Source organism: Mesoplodon mirus (assembly GCF_964341445.2).
Source record: "Mesoplodon mirus genome assembly, chromosome: 2".
NCBI lineage: Eukaryota > Metazoa > Chordata > Mammalia > Artiodactyla > Ziphiidae > Mesoplodon > Mesoplodon mirus.
In genome coordinates this window covers 159,383,967-159,408,784 of record NC_138977.1, presented here as the reverse complement: position 1 = coordinate 159,408,784, position 24,818 = coordinate 159,383,967, and the positions used below count along the sequence as shown (strand labels likewise).

Genomic DNA, 24,818 nt, shown 5'->3' with positions numbered 1-24,818 from the left:
GGCTTTCATAGTTTCTTGGTCAAGTATAAGTTATCCATTGTCACATTTTGCACAGATAAATTTTGGGCCTCAAATTGCTTCTTCAACTGTTCCATTTCACTCACTTTTTTATGAGTTTTATTGACATCTTCCATTCTAAGAAGTTGAAGCTCTTTTCTCTGAAGTTCTGGTATCTTGACATAATTATAAAACAAGTTAGAATGCAAACAGAATTCCTTAAAGAAAGGAAAATAGTGTCTATGTACATGTACATATAGTATAGTACATGTACATATATATCTATATTGACATATCTGTATCTATGTCCTTTCTCATTCCATAAGTAATTTTGGGCACAGTCATTCCCCCAAAGAACAGAACAACACATACCTTTCTCAGTAATTTGTCTTTTGATTTATTTAAATCCTTCTGAATATTTGAAATCTGAGATGTCTTTTCTGAAACTCTCTCTCTGAATTTATCAATAGTTTCTTGGTGTTCTTTCAAATGCATATGGGCAATTTTTAGTTGCTCTTGTGTTTCCAGATCCTTTGTTATTAGAAGAAATTGAGAAATATGATATAAAGGCACATTACCTTTTTTTAACAATGAACTAGTTAAACAAAATCTTAAAAAACACATGTTCATAGTTAAAAACAACCTCCATGCCACCCCCAAATTAGAACAGTACAGAAGGACATAAAGTCCAAGTCCCTGTCCCTAGCCTCACCCATCGCAGTCCTATCACACGCTGAACTCTGCCACTTATTTTTCAAATTTCATACCACTTGGACATCTTTCTAAATCAGTATCACATAAAGAGTGTCCCATTTTTATGCTTAGTTTTCCACTATACAGACAAACACCACTTAGCCAGTGCCTTACTGGTAGATACTTGGATTGTTTCTGATTTTGTTCACCACAAACAATGTTGTAGTGAATGCTGCTGTATTTCTGTCCAGATATGTGAATATACTGGTAGGATGAATTTCTACAAAACTGCTGTAGCAAATATATGTTGATAATTTTTAAAATGCTATTATCAAACTGCTTCCCTAAAAGGTTATAACATTCAAATTTTCACCAACAGTATCACTTATTTTCAAACTTCTTGCAGTAAAAACATGTTTACTTGACAGGAAGAAAGAGCACAACTCACTCTAGCTATGGCTTCTTGCAGGTCTGCCTTGAGTAGGTCCCTCTCCAGTTTCAGAGTCTCTTCTACTCTCCTTAGGTTATCTCTTTCTTTCATTACAGATTTCATTTCTTCAAGGTTTTCATGAAGTTTCTGAGCCAAATTTAAGTTCTCCATTTCTATTTTATCCAGAGTTAAACTTTGGGCCTTGAATTCTTTCTTCAGTCGCTCTATGCCACACATTTTTTTCTGTGTCTCACTAACCTCTTCTTTTAACTTAAAAAGTTGATGTTCATTTGCTTTAAGTTCTTGGACCTTAAGATAATCGTAACGTTAGGATTAGATGGTTTCTTAGGGAAGGATAAAGAATAGTTTCTAAGCTGATTAAGACAGTTTTCCCATGTCACTCATTAATATTCTGTGTAATTCCATACAGGATTTACTTCTTTTTGTGGTATAATTTATATAACTACACACTAATCTTAGGTGTATATGGCTCAACTATTCTTGACTTATGTATACAGCTGTGTAACTACAACTCAGATTAAAATACAACTCAGAATTAATACAGAACATTTACTTACCTTACCATAAGGTTCCTATGTGCCCCTCCTAGAACAAACCACTATTCTGACCTTTTTCATCCCAGATCAGTTTGCCTGCTTTTAAACTTATAAATCACAATGTATTTATCCATTCTCCTGTTGATAGGCATTTGGGTTGTTTTCAGTTTTTTGCAATTATGACTGAAGTTGCTGTGAACACTCTTGTATGTCTTTATGTGGAAGTGTGCACTTTTTTCTCTTAGGTACATAGCCAAGGAGTGGAAATGCTGGGCCACAGGCAGGTATATGGTTCAGTACTAGTAAAAGCTACCAAGCTGTTTTCTAATGTGGCTAAAGCATTTTACATCCCTCAGGGATTTAAGGCATTACTTTTTATTCTAGGAATAAATCAGGTATCCAAACATATAAGCGCCACGAGCCCCTCAATACCTTTTCTTGTAATTTAGCATTTGAATTTTCTAAATCCAATTGCATGTTTGATATTTCTTCTGTCTTCTCACAAACAACCCTTCTGAGTTTATCAATAATTTCCTGGTGCTCTTTCAGATGCATGTGAGCAATTCTTAGTTCCTCTTGTTTTCCAAGGTCCTTTATTATTAGAAAAAGTTAAAAAAATGACACAGCTTAATGTTAACTAGTATTTTCTTTTTTATGAAAGTGACACATTTTCTTAGTAAAAATAATACATTTCTTATTTCTTACTCTACATCTTTGATGTTGTTAGAAAGTTGTCGGCTTCCCCTCCCCTGTCCTCATCTTCCCACAATGTACTCATATTTTTCAGAGGTAAACATGCTATACACATACTATTCTACAACTTGCTTTTCCCCCTAAGAGTTACTTTGAGCTTCCAAATTAGAACATTCAAATCTATTTCATTTTTTTAATGGTTGCACGTATCCTGACATATTGCTTACATCTACCCAGTTTCCTTGTGATAGGCATTTAGGTTATTTCCTATTTTTTTATCACAAATTGTTATAATGAACAACCTTATGGTATATGTGTGTGTTATGAATATACACACACATATATATTTTTCTTTACCTTAAAAATTGAGTAAGTGTACATGTAGGGTAAAGTCCATGAAGAAAATGCTGGTTACAGAATTTAAAATTTTCAAAAATAATACCAACTTACCTGCCTAAAAGGTTGTATCCTGTTACTTCTCACCAAAAGTACCACTCATTTCAAAGAAGGGTTCATTGATGTAAGGAAAACATCACATTAACTCGCTGGGAAGAGGAATGAGTGTAACTTACTTTAGCTTTTGTTTCTCTGAGGATTTCACTGAGCTGGTCTTGCTCCATTTTGAGGGTCCCCTCCACTCTTCTTAGGTCATCTCTTTCCTTAGTAACAGATTTTATTTCTTCAAGGTTTTCTTGAAGTTTCTGAGTCAACCTTAACTTCTCTGTTTCTATGCTTTCCAGGGTTGAATTCTGGGCCTCTAATTGCTTCTTCAACTGCTCTGTTTGATATGTATTTTCCCTGAGATCATTTTTTACCTTAAGAAGTTGACGTTCCTTCTCCTGAAGTTCTTGGATCTTGAGATAATCATACAATAAGTTAGGATATAGATAGATATAGAGAAAAAGCTAATAGTTTCTGAATTGAATAGGTAAGTCTCTATGTATATTAGGCTAACTGATATCCTGTTTCATAACACAAAAGACTTGATTCAAACACTCAGTTACTTAGATATTAGTAGAAATACCTGTGCTTTTAAGGCAGTATTTGTGTTTTCTAAAGCCTTTTGAATATTTGATATTTCATCTGTTTTCTCTGAAACAATTCCTCTGAGTTTATCGATAGTTTCTTGGTGCTCTTTCAGATTCATTTGGGCAATTCTTAGTTCCTCTTGTTTTTCCAAGTCCTTTATTATTAGAGAAAGAAAAATAATACGTTCAGAATAATACAATTCAACTGTGTGTAGAAAGGTACAGGGTAAGAAGTAAAAGTTCCCCTCTCTCCTTAGGCCTCCCAGTTCTCATCCTCTAAATGACTTTTAGATGTCAATATATTCTAGATACACTACTCTGTAACGTAACCTTTTTCTCTATCAGGATACTTCCAAATCAGCTCTATCTTGTTCTTTACCTATGGGTTGGTATTCCATGGTCTGAATGTGCTGTATTGATTCAACCAGTCTCTACTAACGGACAGTTAGAATTTGTCCTGTTTTGGGGTTTGCTTTATTTTGTTATTGCAACTTGTACAAATATCTTTGCACAGTTGTGCTAATGTGTGCAGGATAAACAGCAATAACTGGACTTTTTGGGTCAATGCATACACTTACTGAAAACTTTGGAAGATATCATATATCCATCCCTCCAGCCTTCCCCAAGATTGGACCAATTTTACAACCTCACCAACTCTATCAACCATGGCTCTTTTAGGACATGATGTCATATTTACTAGTTGGGGGAAAGATGGTAACTCACTCTACTTGTGGTTTCTCTTAGGTTTTCCTTGAGCTGGTCTATCTCTACTTTGAGAGTCTCCTCCACACTCCTAAGGTCATCTCTTTCTTTTGTAACAGATCTTATTTCTTCAAGATTTTCATGGAGTCTCTGAGTTAACCTTATGTTCTCCAATTCTGTATTTTCCAGGGTTGACTTTTGGGCCTCAAGTTGCTTCTTCAAGTTTCCCATTTCACATATTTTTTCCTGAGTCTCACTGACATCTTTCATCTGAAGAAGTTGATGTTCTTCTTGTTGAAGTTCTTGAATCTGAGAAAATCATAAAACAAGTTATGACATAGACAGAAAATTTTAGGAAAAAGAACTGTCTCTAAAATTAAGGTAATCATCTTTACATTTTAGTCTAACGTATGTATTATTTTCTTCCATAAGGGATATGACAAACACAATAACCAGATGTCATTTTCCAACTTAACAAGACCTACCTTTGCCTGTAATTCAGCATCTGAAATTTCTAAGTCTCTCTGAATATTTGCTCCTTGATCTGTCTTCTCTGAACTTTTCCTTGTATTAATGGTTTCTTGATACTCCTTCAGAAGAATGTGAGTAGCTTTTAGTTCCTCTTTGATTTTCTGTCCCTTTATGATTGGAGGAAAATTAATCAAACTTAGCAGTGAACATCATCTTTATCACTTTAACACTATTTTTATATCCAAAAACATTACAAGAGGGAAACTTACTTCAGCTACAATTTCTTTAATGTTTTCTTTGAGTTGGTCTCTTTCCTTTTGAAGGATTTCCTGCACCCTTTCCAGATCATCTCTTTCCTTAATTATGGTTTTTATTTCTTCTTGACTTGCCTGAAGTTTCTCAGTCAACTTGAGCCTCTCGCTTTCTATTCTTTGTAGTGATGAATCTTTGGCTTTGAGATGTTCCTTTAACTGTTCCAGTTCACTCATTTTTTCCTGAGTTTCACTGATTTCTTTTATGGTAATAAATTGTTTCTGTTTCTCATGAAGCTCTTGGGTCTTAAAAAAAATAATAAAATAATAGCCAAAAATATAATTATGTGCGCACACACATAAAAATGTGTGTTTATATCTGTATATATATATGTGTGTGTATGTATATTTTTTAAGGAAAAAAATCCAGTATGCTTTCTAAAACAATTTAGGAGGTAAACAGTAGTCTTTGTAATCCAGTTAGCTACCTCCCTTAAGTTTTCTCCCACTGTTCCTTTACTCCCAATTTACCTTTTTCTGTAATTCATCATTTGTTGTTTCTAATTCTTGTTGAATGCTTGATATTTCAGTTTCCCTCTGTGAAAGATCCACTCTCAATTTACCAATAGTTTCCTCCTGTTCTTTTAGGTGACAATGAGCAACTTCAAGTTCCTCTTTGGTTTCTAGGTGCTTCATTATTAAAGGAAATTGCAAGAAATTTATGAAAACGTTATAACCATTACACTGTAACTAATTCCTTTCCCCAAAGGTTTAGTTTTTACCAAGATATCTGCTTACAGAATACTAAGCACACACACATGAAAAAGGATGAAACCTACTTTAGCTACCATTTCTTTTATGTTTTCTTGGAGTTGGTTCCTTTCAGATTGAAGAACTTCTTGTAGCCTCTGTAGGTCATCTCTCTCCTTAGCTATAGATTTCACTTCATCATGACTTTCTTGAAGTCTCTCAGACCACTCAAGCTTTTCCATTTCTAGTCTTAGTAGTGCTGAGTCTTTGACTTTGAATTGCTCCTTCAATTGCTCCATCTCACTCATTATTTTCTTAGTCTCATTGTCTTTTTCTTTCATATGGAAGGACTGTTCCTCTTGAGATGCTTGAATCTTAAGAGGATCATAAAACAATACAGTTGGTATCCAGAGATACTTTATTTTATTTTAGGGGAAAAGAAACAAGGATACTTTCTAAAACAATTAAGTCAGGGATTTAACAGCTCATTTACAGAACAATATTTCCAGTCACCCACTCTTCCATTATTCAGATATTTAACACATTTACTGAGTACTCATTGTGTTGTCAGTATCCTATTAGAGACTGGAGATGAAACGGGAAATGACACTTTACATGATCTGTCTTTTTGAGACTTACGTACTTTAGAAGGAAAGATACATATTATACCAGATCTTACCAAACAGAGGTGCTGGGTTCTTTCAGGCTACCAGTGGCAAACCTAACCTATTGTGAGTGCTTAGGAAGGGCTTCCTAGGGGATGGAAAGCTTCAGTGGAGATCTAAAAGATGAGAGCACTTGTTAGGCAAAGAGGACTATGGAAATACTACAGGAAGGGAGACCAGAACATCTGAAAGCCATGAGATGCAGAAGAGCAACAGACTAGAGTTGCTGGAGCACAATAAGCAGGAGGAAGAGTGAGATGAAACAGGGCTAGAAACCCGCAAGTTCTGGGATCTAGGGTCTCAAAGGTCATCTGAAGAAGCACGCTGGTATGTATTTCAAGAGCAATGAGAAGTTATTAAAAGGTTTTAAGAAGGAAAGATCACTTGGGCTCAGAAAGGGGAATGAATTAGAGAAGTATGATAATGAATGGGGAGACCAGGTAGGATGCTACTGCACAAAGTCAGAGAGAAGTAATTGTGACTTGGATTAGGGTATCAGCAATGTGGAGAGAAGAGTGGGAGGATTTCACACACAGGCACACACCTTAAAATCAACAAGGTTTGGTTCTTGGATTATAGAGTGAGTGGGGAGGAAGGGATAGTAGTAGGAATGATTCCCAGATTTCTGACTGGATCAGTGAGGAAGATGGTAACGCGTTATGGGATGCTGGGGAAATAGGTTTAAACAAGGGAAGAAAACAGTGTTTTTGACTTTATCCTTTCCTGTAATTTAACACTGCTTTTTCTAAATCATTTTGAATATTTAAGAAAACTCATTTTCCATAGTTTCTTAGTATATATGCACAATTTTTAGTGGTTCTGTTTCCAATCACTTCATAATTAAGAGACATTTAAAGAAAATTGGTAGGAACATTATAAATGCCACTTTTCCCAAAGACTTATTTGTGAAACACTTATTAAAATGGGAGGAAAGGATGAAACTTACTTTAGTCAAAGTTTCTCTAATTTCTTCTTTCAGTTGGTCACATTCAACCTGAAGTACTTCTTTTGTCATTTTAAGATCATTTCTTTCCTTAGTGAGAGATTTTATTTCTTCGTGACTTCCTTGCAGTTTTTCAGTCAACCTGAGACTTTCCATTTCTACACTTGCCAGTGTTTTTGAATCCTTGGTTTTGGACTGTTCTTTCAATAGCTCTGGTTCATCCATTGTTTCCTGAATATCACTGACTTCTTTCACATTAGGAAGTAGCTCCTGTTCCTCATGAAGCACTGGGATCTTGTGATATTCATAAAATACCAAGGTTACTATCTAGAGAGTGTTATCATAATTTTTTAAAGGGAAAAGATGAGGCTACTTTCCATAGCAATGAAAGTGATTTTGTACCTTCATGGCCTATCATGGACCACAAACTCCTATTTATTCATTTTCTCTTGATTCCTACTCAAGCTATTCATGACTTTTCTGCTAGTAATAGTGTGTCATAATTGTTTTTTTCTCCAGCTTACATCCAAAGCACACTTTACCAACAAATTATCAATCCAGTCAGTTGCATGCTTCATTTCTATACCAGTTCCCAAATGCAACAGGAGAAAAATCAGAATTGAGCAAATTATAACTCAATAAATGAATGGCCCCCATTCTCAGATGAGTTCTAATGCTACTTCACAAATTTGTTATGCGTACAGATTGATTCCCCCTTTCCATGATCACTAGTGGTACCATGTAGCTTTGCACAGCAGATTTCTGCATTTATCATACTGGAATTGAGAGATTTTTTTATATGCCTATCCTGGGGAAAAAGAACAATGTCTTATTCATTTCCACAGTCTCAATGCTTGGCACATAGTAGGCTTTCAACATAGGTTGGTCCAGTTACTCCAATGTTTCATTTTCTCCATAGTATTTGCTATTATCTAAAATTATCCTGTTCATTTGACTGCTTATTTATTGAGAACCTCTTTCCACTACAAAGTAAGTTCTATGATCACAGAGATTTTGTCCACCTTGTTCCCATTTTATTTCTATAATCCAGGACTGTACCTGCTACATTAGACACTCAACAAATACTACCCAATAAATGAATGAACCATAACTCAGTCACTACCTACTGCTTATTTTTCTTTCAGAGAAAGAAAGGAAGAGGGGACAAGGAGCAAAGGAAGAAAAGACAAACCTTTTCTTGCAATTCAGTAGTGGATTTTTCTAAGTTCTTCTGAATATTTATTATTTGAGCTGTCTTCTCACAAATGTTTCTTCTTAGTTCTTCAACAGTTTCTTGGTGCTCTTTTAGAAGCATGTGGGCAACTTTTAGTTCTTCTTTTGTTTCTAGACCCTTTATTAACAAGTTAAATTTAAAGAATAATTTTAATAACATCATCCCAACATTGCCTCCCCCTTTCCAACTGACTCAGTTTTTAAAGAAACATTTAATAGATGAAAGAAAAGGGTATGACTTACTGTAGCTTCTATTTCTCTTATGTGTCCTTTAAGCTTATTTCTTTCTATTTCAAATGACTCCTGTAATTCCTTTAGATCATTTCTTTCTTTGGTTATGAATTTCATTTCCTCATAATTTTCATCAAGTTTCTGAACCAACTCTAGCCTCTCAATTTTTATACGTTCCAATGTTAATTCTTGGTTCTTTAGTTCATTCTTTAAATTTTCCATTTCATTCATCTTTTTCTGAATCTCGGTCATCTCTCCTTGTACACTAAGAAGTTGTTGCTGTTTTTCTTGGAGTTGTTGGCTCTTAAGAAATATAGTTTTTATAATTACCATTTTGTCTATATCCTCTTAAAATTCTTATGTAAAATGTACTTTGCCAAACTGAAATAATCATTATCATAGCCCTGCCTACTACTCCAGTATAAACAGACAAGTAACACTAAAATTAAAGTAACCTTATAGACAGTGCCTACAGTGGATCAAATAGTGTCCCATCCCAAATTCAAGTCTGCCCATATTGAGAATGTGATCTTCTTTGAAAATAGGGTTTTTGCAGATGTAATTACTTAAGGACTGAGAAGAAATATTCCTGGGTTAAGGTGGGCCCTAAATCCAATGAGAGGGTCCTTATAAGAGACAGAAAAGGACACACAGAGACACAGAGAAGGTCATAGGTAGATGGAGGCAGAGACTGGAGAGATGCAGCTACAAGCCAAGGGTACCAAGGACAGCTGGGAGTCAAGGACAGGAAGAGGCAAGAAAGGATTCTTCCTTAGAGCCTTCAGAGGGAGCTTGGTCACCAGCATCTTGATTTTGAACTTCTAAGAGCCAGAATTGTGAAAAAATAAATTTCTGTTGTTTAAAGCCATCAAATATATGGTAATTTGATACAGAAGCCCTAGGAAACTAATAGAGTGCCACTAGGTTAATCAAAGAAGTAAAGTAAAAATGAGAAAAATTTAAAAAGAGACTAAATATGCAGCTATAACTGCCAAATAACTATAATTCCACTTCTCCTAAAAACTTGGATAATTTACTTTCATTCCCAATAAGGTCCATATGGGGTGGCCCAAACAAACAATGAGGCATTAACTTTTACATAAACTTACTGATTTCACTTATTTAGGAGGAATATGAAATAGATGTAAGGTTTTAATATATTCAGTTAAGTTATAGTAAAAAGGATGAGAATTAAGAGAACCCATATTAGGAAAAAAAAATACAGAAGCACAATGGAAATCACAATATATTATCTATAATGCATGTGGCACTACTCCTAGAATATACAGAAAGATCTTGGTGGGTGCATTTTAGAATTACTTGGGGAGTACAATTGTTACAAGGGTCTTAGCTCTTCTATAAATTTTACAATAGCACCTTATTGTAAATATCTAAGAGATGGTAATACAGTTATCCCCTGGTATCCATGGATCCCTGTGGATATCAAAATCGGTGGATGTTCAAGTCCCTTATATAAAATGACATAGTATTTGCATATAGCCTAAGCATACTCTCCAGTATACTTTAACTCATCTCTAGATTACTTATAATACTGAATACAATATAAATCTACATAAATAGTTGTAAATACTATGTAAATAGTTGCCTGTGTGTGGTAAAATTCAAGTTTCACATTTTGGAATTTTCTGGAATTTTTTTCCCCTGAATAGTTTTGATCAGTGGTTGGTTGAATCCATGGATGCAGAATGTGCAGATATGGAGGGCCAACTGTAGAGATAAATTTTACATTTTAGAGAATAACTAATACATCTTTATAAGGGCAGAATCTTTGTTTTGTTGACTAATGTATCTCAAGAGCCCAGAACAGTGCCTGGCCCATGGTGGTACTATATGAATGTACAGTACTTGATGAATGAATATATCAAATGATTCATTTAGATGAAGGCCCCCTCTCTCATTTAAAGACTAAAAAAATATAATCCTCACAAAGGATGTTAGTTAACATCTCAGTAGGAGTTGAAATTGTCCAAAATATTAGCATTAAGATCTGTTCATTGGCAAGGTATATATTATTTCTGGAATTTAGGTCTGCTGGAATCAAATTTATTACAGAAAAAAAAAAAAAAAAAAGAAAAAGTTTAGTCAGAAAAAATGACCAGGAAGATAACTTAAAAAAGTCACCTTTTCCTTCAGCTTTTCCTCAACTTCTGCCAGTTTTTCCCAGTTCCTAGAAAGCTCTTCTTCTTTCTTTATGGTGTGGCTCTTTTCTTGTGCAACTATCTCTTGTTGCTTTTTAAGTTCATTCCTAAGAATTCTTAATTCTTCCTGGTTTTCAATGGTCTAGAATTTAAAAAAAAGCTGAGATTAAAATACTAGCTTACATTTATGAAATCAGGTAAAAATCAGCATTTGCCTTAGCCTGAAAATGAAGAAATCATGGCAAACTACATTGGAAAAGACTAATTAAAAAAAGAGTCTTAACTTAATCATATAAAGGTCAAGCATCTGCTTTTTTAATACTGTTTCTTTATTGCTCATCTTACATTCTTATCATGAGAATTAGAAATGGATTTTGTATTCTGTCACGAAAGGTTTGCTCATTTTCTACCCCTAAGCCAAAAGAGACTTTCTAAGTTTTTGTTGACAACAGATGATATATGAGACATATATATATATATATATATATATATATATATGGTTATGGGCATTTCATATGCTGGAATGACTTTGGTTTTATACATTGCTTAATAGCAAGCTCAAAATGGCAGCATCCTTTGCTAGCATAAAGTGGGTTAATTCTAGTTATTAAGCTTAAACAGTAACTTTCTCAAGTATCAATATCACAAAAACATCACAAGCCAGAGACTGAGAAACAAATATGACTTTTGTCTGTATTCTTATTTACATTCAGCAATTTTAACCAAACAGACAATCCCAAGAAACATGGAAAACTACACAAAAGGTCAGGTTCTACTGTGATCCATAGTAAACTTCTCAAAATATTAATTTCAATCTAGACACATTATATTGTCTCTAAATTTAGAAAAAAAAATAAAGTAGGTTTGAAAATATTGGCAAACATTAACTACAAATAATTAAAAGTGAAATAAAAAAATTACAACAGCGTTAATAGAAGAGAAACATTTAGGAACAACTTTAACAAAATATGGAAAAGACCTGTACACTGAAATCTATAACACATCACTGAGACAACAGATAATTTATAGAAAGATACACAATGGCAAATAAGCCATTTCATGCTAATAAGCATGAAAAGATGCTCAATATCTTTAGTCATTAGGGAAAGGCAAGTGAAAACAATAAGGTACACACCCAATAGAATGGCCAAAATTAAAAACACCGATACTATGAAGTGTTGGTGAGGATGAGCCCTCAGTATTCTCTTAATTTGCTGATGGGAATGTAAAATGGTACCAACTACTTTGGAAATCAGTCTAGGAAATTTTCATCAAGTTAAATATACATCTACCTATGAGCCAGCTATTCCATTTAGATAGTTACCCTAGAGAAATAAAAAAAATATGTTCATAGAAAGATCTATATATGAATGTTTATAGCATCTTTATTCAAAATAGCCAGAGAGTGGAGATAACTTAAATTTCTACCAATAGGATAAAGTCTAAACGAATTGTGGCCTGTTCATACGGTGGAACACTACCCAGCAATAAGCAGGAAAGTAGAAGAAGACACAAAAGAGTGTATGCTATGTGATTCTATTTGTATGAAGGGAAAGGCAAGTGAAAACAATGTGATTAAGTGATTAAGGTAAAAACAAATAAGGACAGTGACTATATGGGGCAGAGGGTAAGATTAGGATCAAATAGATCAGAACTCAAAGGAACTTTTTGGGGTGATGGAAATATTCCATATCTTGACTGAGGTGGAGGGTACACAAGTAGAGACATTTGTCAAAAGTCATCAGACTGTGCTCTTTCATCAGATACATTTATTGCATGTAAATTATACCTCAATAAAGTTGGAAAGATCTAAAATGTACAAAGACAAAACTGTATTGCTAAGTATACAGTGCTAAATCCTACCATTTCAATGCTTTCCCTTAGGTCAGTCTTCAGTTGTTCCTTTTCTGCTGTAATACTCTCTAACATTTGTTGCAGTTCATTTTTCTCCTGTGTTAAAGAAAATATCTTTCTCTGTTGCTCAATTAGCTCATTATCCTCAACATCTGCAATCAGTGCTTGGGTGTTTTTGGCTTCCAAATTTTGTTTTTTATCTATGCCAACCATCTAAAAGATAAATACATTAAAGAAGAATTTCTTAGTTAATAATAATTTTGATAATAATAAAAATGGCCAACATATATTACTTATTATGTACTAGGCACTATTTTCATATATTGACACGTTTAATCATCACTATAACCTTATGAGGTAGCTACTAGTATTATCTCCATTTGACAGATGAGGAAACAATACCAGGGAGGATAGGTCACTTGCCCAAGGTCACCCAGGGAAGAATAACCAGGTTTTGAATCCAATGGTCTGTCTCCAGACTGTGTGCTCTTGTGCCTGTTCACTGATAAGAACTACCTGGACAGCTATAGATAATTAACAATTATCTTCATGTATGATGGGTTAACCTGAATTTACGAAAAAGTAAGCTGCCTTGAACTCTGTCACTTTATTTTTTTCCTTAAAAGCTGGAAATCATTCCCAGCTATAGCCCCTATTCCCAATTAATCTTTTTTTCAGAGCTAGTCACACTCACCAAAGCTGGAGTTTTATTACATGTAGAGGGTACAATAATTTTGGTAGAAATATATCTCACATTATAATAGCATAATTCGTCTTTTCTTAATATACAGTTTTCATTTACTGCTTAAGAAAAGCATGTTATATAAATTCATTTATCCATAAATAAGTCTTAACCAAAGGTAACTTAAAATGTGAACTCCTTGCTAAAAGGAGATAAAGACTGACATTACAATTGTTGGCATGAAATTAGAGTGTCACTATATAACCTTATACTAGCCCAACAAATACATTCAGTTCCATACTGGCCACATATGTTTTAAAAAGTTTTTATAGTAATCTATAATTAACATTAGAAAAAAATTTGAAAAATAAAGAGAAAAAAATGTCATCCAGTGTCACCAACACAACCACTATTAGAGTTCTAAAATATTTCATTCCAGTTTTTTCCATTAACTTTTTTAAAACATAGCCATCATAATTAATTTACATACAAAGGATTCATTTTAGCTTTTCTTTTTCACTTAGATCATATGCAGTTTCCCATACTGCTACGTAATCTTCAAATTAGTATTTTTAGTAGTTGCTCTATTCTCTAAAGTGGATATGGACAAACCATACTTTGTTTAGTTAACCTCTTAGTGTTGGCAATATTCATGAGCTTCTGACATTGGTGCGCACAGAGCTAACTACTGGGTTGGCCAAAAAGTTCGTTTGGTCAATGAATACGTTGTTCAATACATTTCTTGGTGAAAATGAAAAATGTGTCTTTTATTTTTACTTTAAATCAAACGAACTTTTTGGTCAACCCAATACACCAGGTGGGGAACACATAGTTTTTGGGAGCAGTTTGTCAGATATTATAATTCAGAAGCCTGCATCTTTACTCCTAAACAAAGGAATATACACAAAGACAAAGCAGACGGAGAGGAAGTATTCTATAATGATACCCAAGGTACATTTCAATACTGAACTCAGCCTAGGAAGTATTTCAGCTACCATGGTTATGAGTAAAATCTAATTTCTGTTGAGACACACTAGAGAAATTGCATTTCCAAAGAGACACATCAAGCAGGACTGAAAACGGGTACTCCAAGGAATTCCCGATAGACCTACTTAATGGAGTTCTGTGGTACCCAGATGAACAGAGGGGCCCCTGGAAATTCCCAGACCCACTCACATGGGTGATTCCAGCATGAACAAGGTTATCACAAGAACAAGGTGATCTCAGACTTCCAGCCCAGGTTTCAAGATCTCTAATGAACAGAATGGCCCCTGAGAATCCCATCAGACTCTTTTATCACCATGGACGCTTCTAGCATGAACATAATACTACAGGAGCCAGTTGGTCCCAGTGAGTATAACTCTTCCTTTCCCTCACTTCTCCTCTACTGCTTCCTTCTCATGGGGCCCTATGATTGCATTGTTCATTTGTTTAAAAGCAGCTATACATTGTTGTATCTTATTCTAAAAAAACTGTTCAAAAAACCTTCCCCCTGTGAAAGTAGAAGTTATAAATTTCAAATCAAGGTCAAGAACCTTTGGCCCATGGTTGATCCAAATTATAGATAAGCTGAGAACACAAGATAATAGTGGAAGTGAAAATGCTTTTCTAGGAGAGAAGGACTCAAGAATAGGGAGAGAGAAGAGAAAGTTCATTTTTCAAGGCAGGAATATTGTGTGCCAGGGGTAAAGGGGGAAAAAAGAAGCTAATCAGACTATATCAAAATTTAAAGCTTCTGTGCAAAAAAGGATAAAATCAACAGAGTGAAAAGGCAACCTATGAAATGGGAGAAAATACTGGCAAATCGTATAACTGATAAAGGGTTAATAACCAGAAAAATACAAAGAACTCTTACAACTCAACAACAACAACAAAAAATTTAAAAATGGGAAAAACTTGAACAGACATTTCTGCAAAGAAGATAAACATATAGCTTACAAGCAGTCTGTGATATTTTCTTATGGCAGCCCTAGCAGGCTAATATACCTCTCTTTAAAAAGTCACCATTAGCATCCTAGTTTTTCTTATATATAATCGAATAACTAGTTAAGCAGTTATTCTCCTAAGGTCTCAGGACAAAATGAACCATTTTACCTAGAATGAATTATTGAGGTAAGATTTAAGCACCTAATAGTAAAATTATGGTCCAAACCCTAAAAATAGACACAAATACGATACATACATTGATTCTATAGCAAACTCTAAACAAATACAGTATACAAAATCCAACATAAACCAAATATTTTAGCCATAATTAATTATAAGCACTGAATCTTTCTTACATTCTTAGAATTCAGAGGGGCTTTTTTTTTTTTTTTTTTTTTTGCGGTATGCGGGCCTCTCACTGTTGTGGCCTCCCCCGTTGCGGAGCACAGGCTCCGGATGCGCAGGCCCAGCGGCCATGGCTCACGGGCCCAGCCGCTCCGCGGCATATGGGATCCTCCCAGACCGGGGCACGAACCCGTATCCCCTGCATCGGCAGGCGGACTCTCAACCACTGCGCCACCAGGGAGGCCCCAGAGGGGCTTTTAAAGATGTGTAAATTACAATAGGCCTCAGAAAAATATCAGCTCAAAGTCCGAACTAGTATTTTTTTGTCTTTTCCTTTTCAAAATGATTGCAAGCAGTTATATTTGAAGTTATTTCAAAGATATTAGACTTAAGCATGTAAATTATTCTGAGTTATTACCACTGTGAATAATAAATAAGATTGAGATTACTGTTCTGCACTTAAGTTGTTGAGGTTAAGAGAAAGCTCATATACAAGCATATAAAAACTTTGAACAGAAACACCCCTTACCTTCTCCTGAAATTCATCCTTAGTTTCTCCTAAGTTTTCCTCTATATGCAAATTCTTGGAAGTTTCTTCAGAAATTTTCATTTTTAGTGTGTTAATTGTTTCTTGGTGTTGTTTCAAAGACTCAAGAGCATTTCGTAGTTGTTCCTGGGTGTCTATATTCTTTGTCAGAGAAATAGAAAATAATTTCCATTAGAATGTGAAACAAGGAAAATAATTTTATAGCTATTGCTTGATCATAAATAATAAATGATGGCTCCTGTAATGTTTTTAAAGAGGCTCTGAGATTTCAAAGTTTAATCAGTCAAAACCTTACCATGTTTATAGTATCCTGAATGTCATTTTTGAGTTGGTCCCTCTCAATTTGCAGGCTCTCTTGGAGTTGTTTTTGATCATCCTTTTCTTGGGTTAAGGTTTTTACTTCTACTAAGGTTTGTTGAAGTTTCTCAGTAAGCAGTGTTTTCTCCTTTTCTACAGTGTGCAGCCTAGAATCTCTACTTTCTAATTGTTCCTTCAGCTCTTCCACTTCTTTTAACCTTTTTTGATTCTCATTTGTTTTCTGCTGAAGTTCTTGGGTTTTGTGAGAGAGCTTTAAGATAAGAAAAAGTAAATGTGAAAAGCAGAGCATTCTGCGATGTACACATGGAAGCTAAACCCCATTAAGACTAAAGATCATTTCCCTAGAGGGTGTCTTGTACCAACCTCTGTCTTCAAAGCATCCAAATTTAAACCAAGTTCTGGAGTTTCTTTAGACAGATTTTCTATTTCCTGTTTCAATTTTGCATTCTCTTCAAGGACCATCTTATACTTTTGCTCAAATTCAATATGATGATTTTTAACATCTTGGAATTCTTGATCAGTGCTTTCATAATTCAACTGGGAAGTTGCTAGGTCATTTTTAGTTTTCCCAATTTCTTCAAGTAAATCTTGAATTCTACTTTCCTTATGAGCTACTTCAGAAAACAATTTATCTTTTTCTGATGTTATTATACAGAGCTCTTCAGATTTATCATGTATCTATGGAAAAGAAAGCAAACTTAGTTATGTTAGCAATATATGATCTACTTAAGCAATTTTCAGGAAAAAAGCTTTCTCTGCCTCACCTCAGTTTCAAGACATTGAAATTAAGCAAAGGTTTGACTGAGGAAAGGCAATATTTTTATTGTGACATCTCTTTAACAATATATTATCCTGTTTAACTTTACCTTCAAAGTTTTGATTTCTAATCTCTGGTTCTAGTAAGGATTGCATGGAGAAAGACAATCAGTAGAAACACAATCAGCATGTGCCTTTAATTCCTCATCTATCATTTTAAAGTGTTTTCTAACTTTCTGGTGTAGCAGGCATTTCATGGCATTTCTTAGAATTTGACTTATATTTCTATTGCTAACAAACTGAGTCAGACATTTACAGTCTCTTGGCTGGTACTTTAAAATAGAATATGGCAAAATATTTAAGGCACTATTGCAAAGGTTTTTATTTCAAGGTAAGAGTAGTTTACTTAAAAAGTGTTTACCTCCTTCCTTAGCATTTCTACTTCTGAAGGTAAAGATTTCAATTCTGAGAGCAAATTAACTTCTTTGCGCAAAGCTTCATTTTCTTCGACTTCCTTATTCAGTTCTTTCTGGAGATGGGTAATTTTCCTTTCCAATTCCATATTAGAGAGCAAATCTAGGAAATTTTTAGTAAGTTAAATAAAACAGCTTGTAGTTGTTGGGTAAATCTAAATTACATACATGGTTAGATTATTTAACTAGATTATATAAAATTTATTAAAGAAAGAGCCAGTGTTGGTAAACAACACATCCAATTGTTAATCACCTTGTCCAAGATTGGGTTTAATTTATTTGAAAAATAACTTTTAAACCCTTATGGTTTGAGGTCCAAGGAAACATTTATAAATACTGATACCAAATGACATTAAAACTTCACATTAGGCAATTAAAAACACCAGAGAATAATGGATTTTTAATTACTGCAATATAGTTGCAAAATCTTTTAGGTACATTTCTGTATAAAGTCAGATTTGCAAAGAAATAAGTCTGAAATGATAAAATACCTTTTGGAACTTTGCCATCTATAAGGGAGGTGAGTTTTGTTATTTCATTAAAAGAAGATTGTAATTCTTTCTCCAGATCAACTTGCATTTTCTTTTTCGCCACCAACTGGCTTTGATATAACTCAATATCATTTTCCATGTGCTTGCACGTACTTGCAAGTTCTTTCTATTGAGAGAAACACTGCAGATTCACAGAAATGTACTGATCATTGTACCTGTTTTTACAAAATATTACAAAAATAACTTACCATTTTTTCTTTCAGCTTTAGATTTTCACTTCTAAGAAAGGCTGATTCTCTCTTGGCATCAAGAGCTACAGTTTCAGCATCAAGCAGAGTCTGTTTCATTTGTTTTAAGTCTTCAGTATTTTCCTATACACATGACAAAAAGAATTTAGTGAAATCTAACTTTATTAGAGTTGGAAAAGACTTAACACGTACATGTATGTTATTCCTAACAAATCAAAAATGGATAAAATATGCGAATTGCCAAATGTATTTTTAGAAAAGATTAAAAAATTAACATTTCAAATAGTAAAAATATTCTAGGGAATTCCCTGAATTCTAGTGGTTAGGACTCGGTGCTTTCACTGCTGGGGCCTGCGTTCAATCCCTGGTTGGGGAACTAAGATCCTGCAAGTGGCACAGCGTGGCCAAAAAAAAAATATTTAAAAAATTCTGGCTATATTTTTCAAAAGGATAAAAGCATTGTATAGAAGTACTATAATAATTCTGTTATTGTTTAAAAAGGTTAACACAATTGTTGCTCAGCTAGCCTGTTAAAGTTTCCTATGTATTTTTATTTTGTTACTCTGCAAAACATGACAGGTGACTAGCTAATAGTTAAAATTAAGGATGTTAAATCACAAATTAAAAAGAAAAATATAAATAATCCAATAGAAAAATAGAGAAAAGATATGAACAGGCAACTCACAGAGGAGAAAATGCAAATGACTGATAAATACATGAAAAAAAATCCACAGGCTCATTTTTAGAAAGAAGTGGCATTTCAACATGACTTGCACTTACATGAATTCAACCATATGTACTTGGCAAAATATTAATGCAAACATGCATGCATGAATGAATAAATAAACTGGATGAATAAAGAGAAAGAAATAAACAACAATTTTAAAAAATGGGCAATTCTATTTGCCATTCTATCAACAGATACCCCAGGATGATATGAAAATGCCTTCTTCCCAGGGCCTCAGAACAATGAGAACACTTTTAAAAAGAATCACTTGTCATTAATAGAAGGTAGCAAAAGAGTACTAATAGAAGGTAACAAAAAGTACTCTGAAAAACTCAAATGAAAACAAAAGAAGAACAATAGAAACTAATATTCTAAACTTTCCAGCTAGTAACGGTTGCCTTTTTAAAAAAGTGTTAAAAACTAGAATCCAACTGAGAGGTTCTTGAAGTAATCAGGTGGATTGAAAGCAAATAGAAAAAAAAAGTGAATTTCACCATGAGATTCAATACTATTTAATGCCATGATCTTATACCAACTAAAATCACCTACAGCTATAGCCCTGAAAAATATCAAACGGTTAAAATAGTTACATAATTATAACGAGAATGCATTAATATCTATTAATGAAATTTATGAAATCATACTCAGTTACATGTTTTACAGTTCTAGTTACTAATCAATGTTAAGTGCTCACCTGAAGATATTGACTATACACTTCTGCATTTGTATAAAACAATTGAAAAACATTAAAATTTTTTGAATTACTGATTTTTAATGGAAGCTCATCTCTAACTTACTTACATTCAAACAAAGGATAATATCCTTAACTCTCTATGATTCTTTATCCATAAAATGGCAATGATACTAATAGTGCCTCTTTCATAGGGTTACTGACAGGATTAAATAAAATACTATATTTAGAACAATTAGAACAATGCCTGGCACACAGTAGGCTCAATATAAACATTTGAGATGATGATGATGACAGTATACTACAAATGCCAAAATGATGACACAACAAAATAAATCTGATTTTTACCGATGAGTATGACAAGTCCATTTCCATACTTTCTGACTTCTGAGAGTCTATGTATTTCTGTAGCTTCTTAATCTGGTCTTCCTTTTCTCTAAGCAGCTCTACTTTTGAACTTAGTTCATCCTAAAACAATTAAAGGAGAATGAAACAATTTAATTGGGTTTGAATTCTAAGGAATTAAAAATAAATTACATTTAACAGTTTAAACTGGTAGATAGGAAAATTCAAAAAGTTGATATTTAAAGAATATAATTCCTTCTATTTTCTGAAATCATGCTCAATTACATATGATGTATGTTTTATAGTTTTTGTTCCTTATCAACAGAAATACCAACATAAATGCTCACCTCAAGATCTTGATTATACACTTCTGCATGCTTAACTAAATTCTTTAAGTTGGAAATTTCATGAATTAGTTGCATCTGTAAGAGCATGTGAACAGGCAACAGAGCAAACCAATAGTTAATAAAGCAAAAAAAAAAAAAAAAAAAAGATAGCATTCATTCACCGCTTTAGAATCACCCAACACAATAAGAAAGACTGGGAGTTCAGTCTAGTTCAACTACCAGAGATCAACTGTTCAAGCTACTGCAGTGAAGCGCCTCGTTATTTAAAAATAAATAAATAAAACCCTAACTGAACCAACCAAAACAAAAAATTCCCCAAACCCCACAAAACCAGCAAATAAGAAAAAAGCCTAAGCATGACCCCCAAAACAGTTATGTCATGTTAATAAAGCTACAATAACGTCAAAAGCAAATTAGTACCCACCACTGTATAAGACAGAGTGGTAATCAAACCTTTATAAATAGATTTTTGTTTTGGGTAAGTTAAGTGCAGAAATGTATTTATTCTATAAGATTTTTTTTCTCTTCCCATGAATTATCCACCTAGCTTTATACTGGCATACTTTTTAATGAGTTGTGACTTGGAATTTAGGTTTGAATTATGACAGTTTCATATGGTACCTTTATAATATTATTACTGTTCACCAAAGCTAAAGAGATATGTATGGCATTATCAACTATTACCTTGCTGGTTTATTCTACAGGAAATATTGGAAAGATGATGTTATTGCTTTATATTGTTCAACTGTCTAAAAGTATAAAGAATACTTAAAGATACAAGTATTTCTATTAAAGTTTCCTTTTTATCGAAATATCTGTAGCATTAAATATTTGAGTACCAGAAGCTTCTGTGTTCAAACGAAGTAAACTACAGTTTAACAAAGATAAACATAATTTCCCTGAGAATTATTTAATCATAATCAGATGAGTCCTTAAAGAGTAAAAGCAAATTCTAGTCAAATGTAAGGGACTTACAAAAATAGCACCTTGTTTAAATAATATTTTCTGGATGTCTAATTCAGTCCTGACTAGTTTTAGATTTTAGACTAGTGCTGGTTTGACATTCATATTTTAGGTCAGCATGAGTCAACAGAAATATAATGTGAACCAAATTTATAATTAAAATTTTTCTAGTAGCCACCTTTAAAAAAAGTAAAAAGAAGCAGGCAGAATTAATTTTAATATAATTTATCTAACCTAATATATGCAAAATATTATTTCTTCATCAGTATTAAAAAATTAATGTAATATTGTATATTCTGTTTTTCATACTTAAGTCACTTAAGACTGGCCCCATTCCAAGTGCTCAATTGTCATATGTGATGAGTGGTTACCATTGTTCAGCAAAGTTTTAGACATCTGTATTGATTATAATTTAAATTGGCTCTATCTTTTACCTTTTCTCCTGTTTCTAACTTTTGTGCAAGAATACCACATTTGTCAGAAATGAAGAACTAAATAATCAAACTTAATCTTTGAAAACATCTAGAAAGGAAAGTTCCCCCACTTCTCATTTGCAATCACTCTTCATTTTAAGTACTGGTTCACATAAACAGAAAAAGATTAAGTAACTTTTGAAAAGAGCTGAGTACACTCTCCCAATGATGTATTGTTTAAGATGCAGAGCATAGAGAAAGTACACGATATGATCAAGTTAATCCACTGTTACAAAGAAAATATTGCATATTTCAACTGTAATTTTCAGCAGGTGAAATGAAATAATTAACTTCTTAAACATCTCCAAGTTGTGAAAATTATAAAATTAAATCAAGTTAAAATAGGTAGAGAGATGAAATTTCTCTTGTTCCCTGATCGTGATAATACTTGACCTTGTTTATTCCTTTCTCTAAAATTACTATTTAAACATCTTATATTACTGTATCCCCACTTGAAATTTATCCACAGCTTTAGTGATTTTTGACAAAACGCTTAGGAAACTAGGGCAATGGCCACATGTCCTAATGCTGTAATTTGACCTTTACTCCGTTTTGGTTAAACTTTTCCCCAAAATGTAGGTTTCAGAACATATTTTGTTGCATACACCTACACTTGTATTTGTAGTTTAACATGAAATGGCTATTGTAAAACTGTCTTTGAACAGAGTAAGTTTATATTACTTAAACTTTTAGGTTACCTCGCAGAACCTAGAATTTCAATGTGTGTCCAAGTAAAAGTAAAGAGAATAGGATTATTTTCCCCCTTAACTGTATAAAGGAAAAAAAAAAAATCGAGATGTGAGATTCAAGGCATATACCCTGTGTTATTTTGTAATCTTTTCGTGTGTGAGTCAATTCAGTGAGCTTTGCTTTTAATAATTAATTGAATGTATAAGTGATGTAAGAAAAATTAGAGAAATTGCTGCTACACATATGCCCAAAGGTAATTTTATACCGTATTATTTACAAGATATACACAAAAAATTAGGTGAGATTTTGGAGTTAGAAGGGGACTTGGCAAGCTCCCGATCTAACTTCAAGGAGGAAGATACACAAAAAAGTAAGCCCTGAGAGATGTGATGACTTGCTCAAAGCCTTGCCAATAATTCGTGACAGGCTCAAATCTGTGATGAGCTAATAAACAGCAGAACTAGGGCTTCATTCCAGGTAGTTTGCTTCAGAGACCGTGCTCTTAACCACAACACTAGAGCACCCCCTCTCAATAAAACCATTTATGAAGTCTACTGTTCTTTTCATGAAATTCACATTCTGTGAATTCACAAATTTTAAAACAAATTAAATGAAAGTCTGTAGAGAAGTTATAGACTTTTGCCTCTCAGGATATAATACCTATGAAATGTAGGAGTAAATGTAATTTGTAGGTAGAACAGAAATAACAGTTTTGGCACATAATTTTTTTTAAAAAAATTTTCTTTTTAAAAAAGAAAAGTAGGTGAGAAACTATGATACTGAGGAAAAGGAACTGTGTCCCTTTGGGTTCTCCATATAGAAATAAGTAGCTGCAAATTAACTCATGTTTTACCTACATCAAAACACCAGCTCTTATTTTAGAGGGGATTCGTGGATCATGTCACAAGTCTGATAACAGCTATGGATTCTTACTCCACAAAACTGAATATGCACTCCAAAATTCTACAGAATAATTTCATAGGGTCTATGAACTCTAGGTTAAAGACTTTCCACACTAAGAAGTTGCTTAAATCTTCTGGACAGTTACCAAGTCCCCAAAGTCTGATGGTTTATGGATTACGTTCTCTTAACATGTAGCCTAATACTACACACTTGAAAAATTTAAGTGATCCATCTCATTTCTAAAAATTCCATTAAAACTATTTAGTATTAATTATACTAATTTTCACAGTAACTTTCTTATATGGAAAAAGAAATGCACAAAATTAGCTTCCCTAGCTATTCTAATGTTCTAGCTATTTAGGAAAGTATTTTCTAAAGAAAACAAAATCCATTAATAGGTAGTATCCATATATAAAACATTCAGCAAGATATTAAAATTCATGTCGGTCTCAGTAGGAAATGGCTACATTCTAGGCAGGACTTCTGATACGCTAATAAATTAAATATTTTAATATACAAATTATAAGGAAATAACTTCTTCAAGACAAATCCATCAATAGGCACATTCACCAAACCTTCCTAAAGATGTTCTTAATTTCTTCTTCTTGTGCATAAGCACAAGTGAAACAAATATGATTCAACTCTTTTAAAAATAGAAATAAATTATTTCTCAAATTCTCTAAATTGTGTATACATATGGAAAATGGTTGGATCCCCAATATCTCAACCTTAGAAATACCTTTAAGAGAACGATACTTCATTTAAACGTGTGGTTTTAGTTTAGTTTCATATTTCCATATCCTTTACCTCTTGATCTTTCTCTGCTTTTCTTTCTAGAGCCTCAAATTCATCCAAATCATTCTTTTCTTTTAATTTCAATTCCATTTCTTCATTTTCTCTTCTTAGTTGTTCATAGTCTAACACCAGATTATCATAGTTAGCACGAAGTGAACTCAATTCACTTTCTAAGTTTTCCTATTGCAAACAAAACCAAATTTTCAAGTCAGAGAGAATTCCAATCATATATTGTCTGTTTCTATAACAAAATTTGGATTAACCAAATAATTAATTTAACCTTGAATCATTTGATGGTTTAGGCCATTTCCTTCTTCAATACCTTTTTAATGGTCTAGCTTGATCCAGAGTAAGATAAAGGATCTGCATTTTGGTAAACTAGCTAACTTAGAATAGAAGACAACTGTTTTGAAAGGGTTAAAATTAAAAAAAAATCACATA

The 24,818-nt window shown here is 33.4% G+C and overlaps 1 protein-coding gene across 5 annotated transcripts in view; it reads right to left on the bottom strand.

Annotated features, from left to right (window-relative positions):
* The window catches only part of CENPE (centromere protein E), a 72,701-nt gene that overhangs the window by 26,858 nt on the left and 21,025 nt on the right, over positions 1-24,818 (bottom strand). For 2 of the 5 annotated variants that reach the window (XM_082603686.1, XM_082603687.1), the window contains exons 16-40: positions 24,390-24,557; positions 20,554-20,628; positions 20,210-20,329; positions 18,444-18,566; positions 18,196-18,361; positions 17,653-17,807; positions 16,839-17,153; positions 16,453-16,725; positions 16,140-16,298; positions 12,667-12,870; positions 10,787-10,945; positions 8,657-8,947; positions 8,373-8,531; positions 7,184-7,474; positions 5,662-5,946; positions 5,354-5,512; positions 4,841-5,128; positions 4,586-4,738; positions 4,122-4,409; positions 3,395-3,553; positions 2,943-3,224; positions 2,110-2,268; positions 1,139-1,429; positions 370-528; positions 105-173 (exon numbers count right to left, since the gene is read on the bottom strand). In XM_082603686.1, coding sequence (XP_082459812.1) covers positions 105-173; positions 370-528; positions 1,139-1,429; positions 2,110-2,268; positions 2,943-3,224; positions 3,395-3,553; positions 4,122-4,409; positions 4,586-4,738; positions 4,841-5,128; positions 5,354-5,512; positions 5,662-5,946; positions 7,184-7,474; positions 8,373-8,531; positions 8,657-8,947; positions 10,787-10,945; positions 12,667-12,870; positions 16,140-16,298; positions 16,453-16,725; positions 16,839-17,153; positions 17,653-17,807; positions 18,196-18,361; positions 18,444-18,566; positions 20,210-20,329; positions 20,554-20,628; positions 24,390-24,557 — 4,950 coding nt within the window. The remainder of the gene's footprint in view (positions 1-104; positions 174-369; positions 529-1,138; positions 1,430-2,109; positions 2,269-2,942; positions 3,225-3,394; positions 3,554-4,121; positions 4,410-4,585; positions 4,739-4,840; positions 5,129-5,353; positions 5,513-5,661; positions 5,947-7,183; positions 7,475-8,372; positions 8,532-8,656; positions 8,948-10,786; positions 10,946-12,666; positions 12,871-16,139; positions 16,299-16,452; positions 16,726-16,838; positions 17,154-17,652; positions 17,808-18,195; positions 18,362-18,443; positions 18,567-20,209; positions 20,330-20,553; positions 20,629-24,389; positions 24,558-24,818) is intronic. The other 3 variants (XM_082603688.1, XM_082603689.1, XM_082603690.1) reach the window with 2 other exon arrangements.